Genomic DNA, 13419 nt, shown 5'->3' with positions numbered 1-13419 from the left:
CCCAATTTATCCCTCCCCCACACCTTTCCCCTTGGTAACCATACGTTTGTTTTCTAAGTCTGTGAGTCTGTTTCTGTTTTATATAGCATCAAATTTTTCCTTAGCACAGAGGCAAGACAGTTAACTCCTTGATGTTTCTACATGAATTATATCCCTTTTAGGGGATTGAAGGTTTTTTTTTTTTTCCATTCTCCTGGACATTTTACCATATGACTGTCAGTAACAGAATTATTGCTTTATGGGGGTGGGGCGTCAGTTTCTGTATCAGACACTGACATGTGTCAAAATAATGTTTAAGTCACTCTTTCTTATGGTTACCATCTCAATACTTATTGTCACTGATTCTAATTGAAACTGTTTGACTTAATGAGTTTTTATTTTTCCCTAGTCAAACCTCCACTCCACTATGTTGCCATTCAACCAAACTGCTGACAATCATTAGATCTGCATGCTGACTGGGATTCCAGGAATGCCCGAGAAGGACTTCTGGTTGGCCTTGCTCCTCTGTCTTCATTACGGTTTCACATTTCTGGGTAATGTCATCATCCTTGTTGTCATCAAAGTTGAGCGAAGTTTCCATGAGCTCATGTGTTATTTTCTGGCTATGCTAGCTGCCACTTACCTCAGCCTTTCGTCGTCTTCCATGCCCACCATGATCAGGGTCCGCTGGTTCAACTGGTGCTCAGTAACCCTTGATGCCTGCACCACTCAAATGTTCTTTTCCCACACCTTTGGGAATCAGGTGTTCTGGTGGCTATGGCCTTTGATTGTTTTGTGGATATTCACTTTCTTCTGCATTGTGCTACCATTTTCACTCATGGAGTCATCAGCAAGATTGGAGCAGCCGTCCTGCTGTGGAGTGTGGGAGCTGTGCTCTCAGTGCCTTTCCTCATCAAAAGCCTACCTCTCTGCCACTCCAACATCCTCTCCCATGCATACTGCCTCCACCCATATCAATAGCATCCTCCACCTATATCAATAGCATCTATGCCCTCTGGCTGTGATCTTCATCATTGCACTGGATGCCTTGATCCTTTTGGTTTCTACTTTCTAATCCTCCAGGCAGTATTGGGCATTGCTTCCTGGCAAGAGAGACTCAAAGCTCTCAATACCTGCCTCTCTCATATCTGTGCATTGCTGCTCTTCTATGTACCTCTCATTGGCATGATTCTGAGTCACTGCTTGGAGAAGCATTTGTCACCAGTAGTACACACGGTCATGGCCAGTATCTACCTGCTGGTACCTCCTGTGCTCAATCCTGTTGTCTACAGTGTTAGGACCAAGGAGATCCAGCAGCGAATTGCCCAAGTGTTCAGTGGAGGCAGGACTGGCTTCTAATGGCGTTTACAACTTCTGTGCAAATACAGTCAAGTTAGAAAAGATAATCAAATACAGCTCTGTCCAATAGAAATTCCTTCAGTGATGCAAATGTTCCAAATCTCTGTTGTTTAATATTGTAACCAAGAGCTTCATGTGGCTATTGAACACTTGAAACTTGGCTAGTGCAACCAAGGAACTGAATTTTTAAAGTTTAATTTTAATTAACTGAAATGTAAATTTAAACATCACACGTAGCTAGTAGCTACTGTATTGAACAGTACAAATCTAATGGGTATGATATGCCATTGCATAATCGTTTTGATGAAAGCAATAATTTTTCTTAGCTTGATAAAATATGAATTTTCTCGAAACAGTATATAACAACTTTTCAACATTTATATGAAATAAAATTCACTGGTTTTGTATATAGTTCTTTTAAGTTTTCACAAATGCAGAGTAACCATCACTGACACAAAGATATAGAAAAATAACATCAGCCCCCTAAACTCCCTCATGCTAATGCTTTGTAGTCAACCTCTCTATTCATGCCAACCCCAAGAAGCACTGATTTGTTTTCCATGCCTATACTTCTTTTTCCAGAGAGTCATGGACCCTGCAATTTGTAGTTTTCTATGTCTGGCTTCTGAGTGTAATGCATTTGAGATTCACCCATATTGTTGTGTATATTGGTAGTTTATTTTCATTTCTGAGTAGTATTCCATTATATACCATTCTTTAACAACTTATTCAAGAAAAAGTTCCCAGATTGTTTTTGTTCCATTATAATCACTCTGGTATTCAATGCTGAACATAGGACTTTTTTTTTTTTTGCCTTTTGCATTTATTTATATGTTCTTTGAGGACATTTTATAAAAATACGGTATGCATGTGTAATGGGCTAGCAGCAGGAGAGAAGAATATTAAAAAGAAAATAGCAAGTGAAAAGTAAGAGAGAATGGTGCATTCAGTGAGCTGGAAAAATATGGATCTCTATATAAGTTTTAGATTTCAATTTCAACTTTATTTCTATTCAGGACACTTTTCTGACATGCCCTTTATTATGTTAGAGTTTCTCACAGTGTGTATACTATAGTTACCTAACAGTATGTCTTCCCTGCTATTCTATATACTTCATAAGAACAGAGACTTTTTATATTACATTAGTCTATTCCAAGTTTGTACTTAAAATAGTTCAGAAGATATGGTAGATACTCTATATGTACTTGAAGTAACGAGTGAGTGAAAACTGTATTTTTTCAAGATTGATCTCATACTTCCTGACTCTTCTGTCTCATTTAATATTAGTAAGTCTCATTTGACATTTCCAGAGCCACTCATTTTCACTAATGAGAACCAGTGGAAAAGGATGGTATTTACATATGAATCTAAACATTACTTGCTGCATACTTTTTTGGTTACTTAATCTCTCTAGATACTCATTGAGACAGGCATCTTTGCTCAGTGTGTCTGATAAGGATATAACAAAAATATGGATGGAAAGTGTTTCGAGAAGGATAAAAAGTCAGGGATCATTAGATACAGTAAGAATTATTAATGTACTGCCTACTATGGAGAGATGGACTCTGGTCCACATGAGGCTAAAACCAGAATGTGAGCATGTAGTTGGGAATCAAGCACTCTACGGGATGGATAGATTGAAGACCATGGGTTACAGCCACATCTTCTGAAGGTATGAGTGGGAGCAGTTGGCCATGGAAGGGGGTATAGCATATTGGTTAAGATTAAGAGGTTTAGAATAAGGGCTTGAATACCAGCTGTGTAACTTGCTAACTCTTCGAAGGGTACAGTTATTCAAGACTATTCTGAGTTTCAATTTCCTCACCTGTGAAATAGTGGATAACAATACTTAACCCATAAGCATGATGATAAATGAATATACAAAATACAACAATGTATTTCAAGAGTGTAGTGTGATTTTTGGCACACATCATGAGTTCATCAAATGCTAGTTGAATTATGCGTACAAGGGTAGGTGGGCTGCAGCTGTGACTCCATTAATAAGGTGGCTTCTTAGAAAGGGTTCCTGGGTAGGAGGAGGAACATGGGACTGGCAAGGAGGACAGTGAGACTTGTTAGGAAAAGTACATGCTGGAGCTGAGAACAGAAGGATGACTCTGTGCACTCTCCTGATCCTGCTCTGACATTCAGGAAGCCTCCCTGGCTGAGAATGGGTAGCCTAAGGCGGGGTGAAGAGGAATGGTTGTAGTTATCTGACCCAGGCAGGCAGTGTTTGAAGATACCCATTACTGTCAGCCCCCAGGGCCCGGGCTTTGCTTACAGCCCCTGATGTATGGGGTCTGCTTGGGCCCGGAAGCAGGTCTGAAGCTGTGTCAGGGAGATGTGTCTGAGCTGTTGGAGAGGAACATATTTTTATGGGCGCCATAACTCTTGATCCAACCAGTACACTCTCTAATGAAGATAGCCCTCTGTTGCCTGGTGACTCTACTAAGCTTTCTATAAAGCCTCCACTCTTGGGAGCCGGCTTAGTCTCCAAGGTCTGCGGCAGTACTGCAGAGAAGTTGGTGGTATTTCCTGCCAACGTGAGCAGGTAAGAAGAGTGCATAAATGGAAAGGAACAGATGGGGAAGGGATTAAAAAGTGAGAAAGGAGAAGAGCAATGAAATGACAGAGGCTACCAATAAGGCGGGATGAAGAAATAGAGGGGTGCCTGAAATAGAGGGGTTCCAAGGAGCCTAGAAGAAATTGAGACAGGGAGATGGAGGACGTGAGGGAATGGAAGAGAGGAAGGAAGAGAAAAAGAGACAGAACTCAGAACTCTCTCCCAGTGGCCAAGATCATTCAGAAAGCAGTTAACATTAATTGAAGATTTCTATTATTCCAGATCCTTCTTTAGTAGCTGGCACTGAGAGAAGAAAAACAGGCACATCCAGACTTTTAAGGAACTCACACTCCAGGCAGAAAAAGGAGATGGTGTTTGCATGTATAAGTTACCAATATCAACTGTGCCTCATTATTGTGTCAAATGAAAGATCCAAGCATAAAGAGGTGCAGAGGTTTAGAAGCAGAGGGGAAGTTTCAGGTTAATAAGCCTGGAGCTGTCAGGGCAGGATCCAGTTTGCAGAGAGAATAAATTTCAGTGTTGAGAAATGAACAGAAGGTGGGGATTGGTAAATGAAGAGAATGGGTCTATACCTTACTGATGCCAGTAACCAGAGATGCTAACCTTTGGATCACTGAGTTATTGAGCTGGGTAGATCTGGAATCTACAGGGAGAGAATCGCTAATGATTCATGTACAACGATATTTCTGGATACAATATCCCAGGCCACCATCCAGCAAGAACATTATGAAGGATGCTATCAAAGGTGCCCAGTGGCTCTTAAGCGCTTCTCCATTATTTCTGAAGCAAATAATATAGCTTGCAGATTTCATACAAAGACCCAACAGTTGTAATAGCAGTTGTTTTATTGATGTTTGTGCACGTGTGTGGCATAAGTCTATAAGCATTTGCTACTTTGAGTCACAGTTAGTCTGGGCAATAGGGTGGGGATGAGCCTAGAGAGATTAATGTTAGAATTGGGATAGGGTAGAGGAAGAAAAACGGACCAGCTCTGACAAGAAAAATTCAAAATACTATAGACTTAGGTGATAGCTACCTTAATTAAATTGGGGATTTTGAATATAAGAAACATTGTGTAATTTGGAAAGAGTTTATAAAAGAGTTAGTTCTTGAAAAAAGGATCGATATGACAAATACGATAATTGTTGTCTCTCTTTTCAGGGTGTGTCCTCAGCACACCATGGCAATTTTCAATAATACCACATCCTCCTCCTCCTCATTCCTCCTCACTGCATTCCCTGGGATGGAACTTGCTCACGTCTGGATCTCCATCCCTGTCTGCTGTCTCTACATCATTGCTCTTTTGGGAAATAGCTCGATCCTGTTAGTCATCGCTGTTGAGCGGCGTCTCCACAAACCCATGTACTACTTCCTCTCCATGCTGTCAGCCGCTGATCTGTGTCTGGCCATCTCAACCCTCCCCACTGTGCTTGGAGTTCTCTGGTTTCATGCCCGGGAGATCAGTTTTAAAGCCTGCCTCACTCAAATGTTCTTTGTACATGCCTTCTCCTTCCTGGAGTCCTCAGTGCTTGCAGTCATGGCCTTTGACCGGTTCATGGCTATCTGTAACCCTCTGAAATATACCACTGTCCTCAAAGACAGGATAATCATGGTGATTGGACTGGTCATCTGCCTGCGGCAAGTAATTTACATCTTTCCTGTGGTTCTAGCCTTGAAGGGTGTAGCTTTCCATGGAGGCCAAGAACTTGCCCATCCTTTTTGTTACCACCCAGATATAATCAGATACACATATTCCAACTCCTGGCTCAGCAGCTTTTTGGGCATGTTTCTCCAGCTCTACCTGACTGGTACTGACTTACTGTTCATCCTCTTCTCCTATGTCCTGATTATCCGCACTATCCTGAGCATCGTGGCCCCTAAGAAGCAACAAAAAGCTCTCAACACTTGTGTCTGTCACATCTGTGCTGTCACTGTTTTCTATGTGCCAATGATCAGCCTGTCCTTTACACACCGCCTCCTTAACTCCACTCCAAGGGTGATCTGTAGCATTTTGGCCAATATTTACTTGCTCTTACCACCTGTACTGAACCCTATCATTTACAGCTTGAAGACCAAGACCATTCGCCAGGCCATGCTCCAGCTGCTTCACTCTAAAGGTTCACGGGGCCGCCAGTTGAGGCATCTTAGAGGACCGTGGGATTGAAGGAGAGAAAATTATGTCAGCACATAAATTATAATTACATAGGAGAGGGATCTGTGTCCATGTCACCCTTAGACATTGTGGTTACTAAGACAATCTCAATTAAATTATAGGAGCAAGAAAATGAGAATAATTTTCCCCTACGTTTATCAAAAAGTTCAAACAAGTGAACCAACAACAATTCAAAACCAGATTAATTATGTATATGTCCCTCAAACATTTAAAACAATTACATGAGCACCTGTGCATATTAAAAGCACAATAAGATCATTTCATTCCAGGTAAACAATTGAATTATCTGCTTTAAAAAAGGTAGTTCTTAGACCCAAAACAAATGCCAATAATTTTATTTTTGCACTCAGCTGAACAAAATCATTTATTTCTGTGGTCAAATTTCCCAGGGGGGATTGAAGAAATTTTTTTCCCTAAGCTCATAGACGGAAGGGTTACACGTGTGAGCAAGGGCTCACATATAGAGATTTGTAATTTAAAGTTCTGGGAAATTCTGCACGTGGTTTCATTTCCTAGAATCACCTCTAGAGAGCCCTGCCTCCTTAGGGATACACTCCCTGAATCTCTGGTTTTTTTTCTCTTTAATCCTTTTCCTCTTTAGCAAAAGTGAAACTTTCCCAGTTCTAATCGCTATTTGTTATGCCTCCAATGAATCCAATTTATAAGATCACACATTGCTTGTTATAATTTTTCCCATTGCCTAGATAGCCTTACTGCTCTGATTCTGATCCCAGAGCCCCTCTTCAGTGTCGACTCTGCCTAAGGACTGTACCTTTTCTCCATTTGCCCCTGTTTCTTGAGTTAATATTTTACCTAGCTGTTAGGTTCCTCGAACTTTTGGTGTAATTGTTACTATAGAATTGCACAGTGATTTTGATGCTTTTTAATATGAAATCTTTGGATTACCTCTATTAACAATAGTTATTTTGTGAAGAAGTAACCTCAGGACAGGGTTGACAGGAAATTAGGAGACTTCTCCTAACTTCTATTTCATACACAGAGTTATGAAATTTCAGTTCCCCTCAGAAATTCATATTTGAGCTCCATGGACCAAGCAGATATTCTGATCAGAGCCACCTGTCTCCTCTCCCTATATCAACTTCTTATTCCCAGTGGTCAGGGAACACATAAATTCTGGTTTCTTTGCCTTGGTTTTCTGCTCAGCTCAAGCACTGACAAATCCGTGACTCTGCTTTGCCTAAGCCCCAATCCCCTTTTCTCTAATCCTTAACAGTAATATCCACGTACTGTTTATTGTGAACCTTATTTGTATGGTTTTCTCTTTTATACAGCATATTTGGGTTCTTTGCTATCTCCCTGGGGTAGGTTAAACATCACACATGCGTGTGGCAGAAGCCAGTATTTTAAGTGGAGAAAGACCAATGTATGGCCATCCAGAAAGTACTGCAATTGGAAATAACACTCAGTTTTTGAGCCTCCAAGGCCAGTATCACAACCAGAACCTCTCTTGGCCTCATGCACTTTGTGGGAAGTCTTTGTATTTCATTATATCACAATTCAGTATTTCGGATTTCAATTCTCTGTGCTCATGTTGCTGCCTAATAAGTGTCTCTTTGGTTCTAACTCCTTCAACAGAATAAAATACAACTATTATGTAAAAGTTTAAGAGTCACAAGATGCATCTAGCTATAGACATAGAACGTCTATACCTTGTTGCAGAAAAAGGATTAAGGATAGAAGACTTTTATTAGTCAAGCAGCCTATTAGTAAGCCCAAAATAAAACCATCTTAAGGAAAGACACTTAAGTAAAAGAATTTATAAATTTCAATATGTGAAGTTAGATAAAGGTTGGAAGGATAAGGGTGAGGCAGAGAAAATGCTCACAAAATTGGACATTTTATAGATGAGGTTACATGGTACTCTCTGAGGACTCCAGGAAATGACATAAAATGCCAAATGATATTTTTCAGCATTTATGGTTTTGAGCCCAGACATTACTGCACCTAGAGAAGAAAGGAGGCTTATATAGCAGCTAAGAAAGGCCAATAGAAAGGAAGAACTATGAAACAGGGAAGAAAAAATAATTTTCCTTACAGAGTATCACACTACAGCAGAGACTCTAAGCCTGCAACCAACCTGTGGCAGAGAATACAGCCCAGGCCGCACCCTAATCTAACCATCAAAATTTCCCTCACCAGTTTTCAACAATATCCATGGCTTTTTAATTGCTTCTTTGGAAGACCTTTCTAAAATTTTTTCTTTGAGGATCCATACTGCTATTCACAATTCATAAGTTTAAAAACAACTGGAAAAACATGTCCTTTTTTTTTCATTTTCACAAATCTGATATGAAAATATATTGGTAGCAAACAATAAAGCTAACATGAACCGCTATGACTATATTTATGGTCATTATTTATTTCCCACTGAGTGAATATTAACACATTTGATTTCAGTGATATAGTTGTGCTAGAATACAGGATAATTCCTCAAGGGTTATAGGATCTTTTTAAAGTATAAAAAATTCTGAATTCAATTCCAAGGATTTTGGATGAGTAATTATGGAAATGTGTAGTCATTCTTCCAGTTTTATGATGGTCAGTATTGAAGGCAATGCGCCACATGTGTGTTAATCTTTTAGTTCTCCAAATGTACTTTTCATATCTGACTCAAAAATGCAACTGCTCAAAGCCAAAATCGCCTGCTCAATGCCAAAAACATGTTCATCAGAGTACTTTATAGTAATTGCTATTAGGACATGATTTTGCACTTTGTTGTTATTCAAGCCATGCATTTAATATATTTGGAGGGTTTTTTGATTATAAATGTCATATATGTATATATATTTATATACAATTAAAATTTTGTGAGTATATTGAGAAATATAGAAAAGTATTAAAAGACAGAAAAATCACTCACAATCCTGTCAATGAGAATTATATGATTTATGCCTTAATCTTTTTTTAATAAGCCAACATATATGCACACACAGTTTATATTTATAAACAAAAATAATAGTGTACATATGAATGTGTATCTTACTTATTTGCCTGTCATTAATCATTATTCTCTATTAAATCATATTTTACATTAGACTTAACTTTCTCCAGGAAGTTTTCCTCTGATTCTTCAATAAAGTAGGCAAATTGCCATTTTTTCATTTGTGCTTTTTTATATATGTGCTTAAACTTACCATACTTTACTCAGTGAAGTTAATTATCTGTTTTTTCTCTCCACCTCCAGACTATATGCTCCTTGATAGTAGACCTAAGATTTATGTTTTATTTAATCCTTAGCATCTTATATAGTGCTTAACCACTTATTTGCTGATGCTGTGTTGCATGGGTAAATAATATTTAATATTATATGTACATCATGGTTTATGTTACATTTCCTATTATTTATTTCAGTAGTTTATAGTATTTTTATCATAGCAAATAACCCTGAAAATATATTCTTATAAATACATATTTGATCACATCTAGAATGTGAATTATTAAATTTAGTGGAAAAGTTTGTAGGCTCTGGAAGCACACTGCCTGGGTTAGATTCAAGTTTCTAACACTATAGCTCTATGTCCTTGGAAAAGTTGTTGAACTTCTCAAAGCTTTAATTTCTCAATCTGATGAAATCTACCTTCCTACATTCTTGCCAAAAATTAGTGGGGTTAATACAGGTAAATATATAGCCCAACGTCTGGTACCTGGTCATCACTGAGTATATCCCATTATTGTCTTCTAAATTATAACTATTTAAATGTTATTCATATACCTAATTGCTTTTCAATACAAATGTATAACACTTTTCATTTCTGCTTTTCCATTTTTGCTATTTCCTTAGTAAATTATTCCCATCCAGAGATGATGTTATTTATTTATATTTATGGAGATTTAAAATTTTCCTTTGTACTTAATTCTTAGTTTATTTTAGTTCATTTTTGTGTATGATAAAAGATCACACACAAATATATTTTCTCAATAGGTGCTAATTATTTCTACCACTATTATTTGAATAATCAATCTATTTTCAATCACGGTCTGATATTCCTTAATTATATGTTAAGTTTTCATATCATGTATGGTATATTGTAGTGTGTTTGTTATAGTTCCTTGTTCTTACCACTGATTTGTTAAGCAAACTACACACAATTTATAGCTGTTTAATAAACGTCACTTTCTTACAGAGCTTTATTATAATTTCTGTTTATTTTTATCTTATATTCTCCAGTTTACTCTTATAAATCTATTTTTAGGATTATTTTGGTAAATTCCTAAATACATGCTACTGTATGCTTGATTGGAAATTGAGGAAAACAGAAAATTTGAAACCTATTCACTCTTCGATAGAGAAATGACATCTACTGACATCTTATGACTTGAGCCATTGTAAAGATTTTAATTTCTGATTTAAGGGCAAATGCTCAAAAGAGAATGAGTATTCTTCCTCATGTTTTTTCATGGCAATGTATTTGCTTTTTCTTGTGGTTAAACAGAGCATGAACTGTTTTTAGGGCAGCTTCTTTGACTTAAAATGATAGTTACTCTTTACAGATTTTGGCCATAGGTTTTCTATCATTCCTGATGTTCTTTTGTGTACTTGTAGTTTATCATCATATTATAAATTGTCAAAGCTTTTATTTCTGTTGTTCTGATTGCTTTTTTTCCAAAAGGAATTGGGAAACGTGTCAGACTACTATCCAGATATCCTTTATGTGCACGGAACAAGTACTGGTGATATGTCAATAAATTTGCTGTATGCAGTTATTTTAGGAAATAAAATACAACTAAGAGAGACAGACATGTGAACTAATAATCATAACATAATTGGAGAGTGTTAGGGGCCACAGAGAAGGAATTGAGTAATACAAACTGGGAGGAGGTACAAAAGGCTGTTCCCCCCTTTCCTGATTAAGCTGGGGACGTCAAAACGTCAGCTACTGAACAACAAGAACTCAGTTAAACTCACCTGGGGACATCAAATCTACATGAATGTTTAGCCATCAGAGAACAACTTCTTCAAAATGGTTCTTTGGAACACAATAATACAATTTGTGAGTTCAACTTAGGAAGTAGAACATTGAAATTTATTAACAATAATTTTCTTTGACTTCCACAGTACAAATTGTGAACGACTGGCTAGCTTATTCTAAATTTTACACTTTATACCTTTGTCCCCTACTTAATACCCATAAATAAAAGGTGAACAAGAAACAAATGAATTTATAGGAAATAATTTGAGATAGCCAATCATCTTTAGTTGGCTATTTATCTTTTAAAAAATGGAACTATATCTGCATGAGTATGATTTTATATTGCTTAATATACAGTCATTTTTTCTGCTAGTTTAAAATTATTACTAGCTTGTTTAATGTAATTTAATGCCAACTACCAAACATGAAAATACCAAGTATTGAAACAAGCATGAAAACCATTATTTTAGAACATATATTTTAGGGCAATTAATCAATAATATTGGTGCTTTAAAAATTACTGTGCTAGTAGGATTCTTATTTCTTACCAATAGGAGAATTGTCCCTCTGTTCTCCTTTTAGTAGCTATGACTACCTGGAACGCTGTTGTAGGTTAGAGAAAAAAACCTGGTCTGTATTAAAGAAGGCATGAGAGAACTTATTATCATGATTCAAGGCTATTAGAGCTCTAAAGTAAAGGAGAATTACTGATTGTCCCGATTTGATTGTTAAGAAAAGAGCAAAGGCAGAAAATCTTTAACCAACTCATACTTGACAATAGACTTTTCACTTAAATGGGAAATCAAGAATTCACATTAACTTGACTGAAGTCCCCTCAACAAATACACCATGTCTGAAGGTTTCATGAAAGAAAATCAGTAACTGGTTTGGGGTTACGTCCTTAACCTCCAGCTACTCTGATATTCATTATTTATAAGAGGGAGCAACTGCTACTTCCATGTGTACTTATCCTAGTAAACAGTGTAACTAAAATTTCATATCCTTGTATTGATTCATGATTCTAATCATATTACAGAACTATCCTACACACACCTGTCAATGTCCATGTCAGTCCTAAGCTTGCAAAACTCAATGCCCAGTCCATGTATTGTACTGACCAGAAGAATGATTACAAAAGAAAAGAATGTAACATCCATAATACCTTGCTTCAAAAAGTATTTTTTATTCCCTGACCCTGGCTGACCCTGCCTCATTTTCTCCATACCTTTATTTTAGACCCAATTTCCCCAGAACTTTCTCACGAATTTGCCACGTCTTCACACAGTAGATGATGGGGTTCATCAAAGGTGGTACCAGCAAGAAAATGTCAGCAATGAGGACCATGGCCACTGGGGACTTGTGCTTGCCAAAGTGGTGCACGGAGGCCAAAGCAATGATGGGCACATAGAAGATAAGCACTGCACAGATGTGGGAGACACAGGTGTTGAGAGCCTTGAGCCGCTCCTTATGGGAACCAATTCCCATCACAGTCTTCAGGATGAATACATAGGACACAGCAATGAACACACTGTCTGTCATCATAAAGAGGGCAACAAAGAAACCATAGAAAAAGTTGACTGTGTTGTCAGAGCAGGCCAGCTTCAGAACATCCTGATGGAGACAATAAGAGTAAGAAAGCAGGCTTTTCCTACAATAGATCAATCTTTTGAGAGTGAAAGGAAATGGGAGCACTAAGAACATGCTTTTAATGAGAAACACCAGGCCCATTTTGGCCACTCTGGCATTGGTGAGGATGGAGCTGTATATCAGAGGGCTGTGAATGGCCAAAAAGCAGTCAAAAGACATGACCAGGAGCATTGAGGACTCCATGTCTGTGAATCCATGGATAAAGAATTCTTGAGCAAAGCAGACATTTGGGGAAATTCCTGTAGCATTGAAAACAAAGAGCCTCAGCATAGTGGGGAGGGATGAGAGGGACAGGCCCAGGTCAGAGACAGCCAACATGGAAAGGAAGTAGTACATGGGTGCGTGGAGTGAGGGCTCCGTCCTGATCACAAAGAGGATGGTACAGTTGCCCAAGATGGCCACCAGGTACATGAGGGAGATGGGGACAGAGATCCATAAGTGAACATGCTCCAGCCCTGGGATGCCAATCAGGAAGAAGGTGGTGACCTCAACTTTAGAGGAATTGAGAGTGTGCATGATGAATTGGTTGGAAAGTATTCATTCCTGGATCTGAAATGACACTCTCAATATAGGTCTATTACTCTCATCTCCCTCCTTTCTGTACTTTTTCTAAGACAGAAACAAAGAAAATACAGTTTTGAAAGCCTTCTCATAATAGGCAATAAAAGAATGAGGTAGTTCTTCTAAACAGACTATTGATAATAGAGTCAGATAATGTTAATTGACAAGGAGAATCAGGAATATAG

The 13419-nt window shown here is 38.0% G+C and overlaps 2 protein-coding genes and 1 pseudogene across 2 annotated transcripts; 2 read left to right on the top strand and 1 right to left on the bottom strand.

Annotated features, from left to right (window-relative positions):
- The first annotated feature begins 405 nt into the window (after positions 1 to 405).
- Positions 406 to 1338, top strand: LOC105098050 (olfactory receptor 51H1-like; annotated as a pseudogene).
- A 3746-nt stretch (positions 1339 to 5084) lies between these two features.
- LOC105097970 (olfactory receptor 51T1) lies at positions 5085 to 6086 on the top strand. Its single transcript, XM_010990602.3, has one exon. It carries the CDS (start codon positions 5103 to 5105, stop codon positions 6084 to 6086), a length of 984 nt encoding a protein of 327 aa, XP_010988904.1. The 5' UTR covers positions 5085 to 5102.
- A 6167-nt stretch (positions 6087 to 12253) lies between these two features.
- On the bottom strand, positions 12254 to 13189 carry LOC105098048 (olfactory receptor 51A7). Its single transcript, XM_010990669.3, has one exon. The coding sequence runs from the start codon at positions 13187 to 13189 to the stop codon at positions 12254 to 12256; it is 936 nt and encodes a 311-aa protein (XP_010988971.3).
- Between the last annotated feature and the right edge of the window lie 230 nt (positions 13190 to 13419).

Source organism: Camelus dromedarius, chromosome 12 (genome assembly GCF_036321535.1).
Source record: "Camelus dromedarius isolate mCamDro1 chromosome 12, mCamDro1.pat, whole genome shotgun sequence".
Classification (NCBI taxonomy): domain Eukaryota; kingdom Metazoa; phylum Chordata; class Mammalia; order Artiodactyla; family Camelidae; genus Camelus; species Camelus dromedarius.
The sequence above is the reverse complement of the archived record's forward strand: the minus strand, read 5'-3'. Positions and strand labels throughout refer to the sequence as shown.

Excerpts from the sequence above, each read along its gene's own strand:
- LOC105098048 (XM_010990669.3), bottom strand. The coding sequence starts at position 13,189 with ATGCACACTCTCAATTCCTCTAAAGTTGAGGTCACCACCTTCTTCCTG.
- LOC105097970 (XM_010990602.3), top strand. The coding sequence starts at position 5,103 with ATGGCAATTTTCAATAATACCACATCCTCCTCCTCCTCATTCCTCCTC.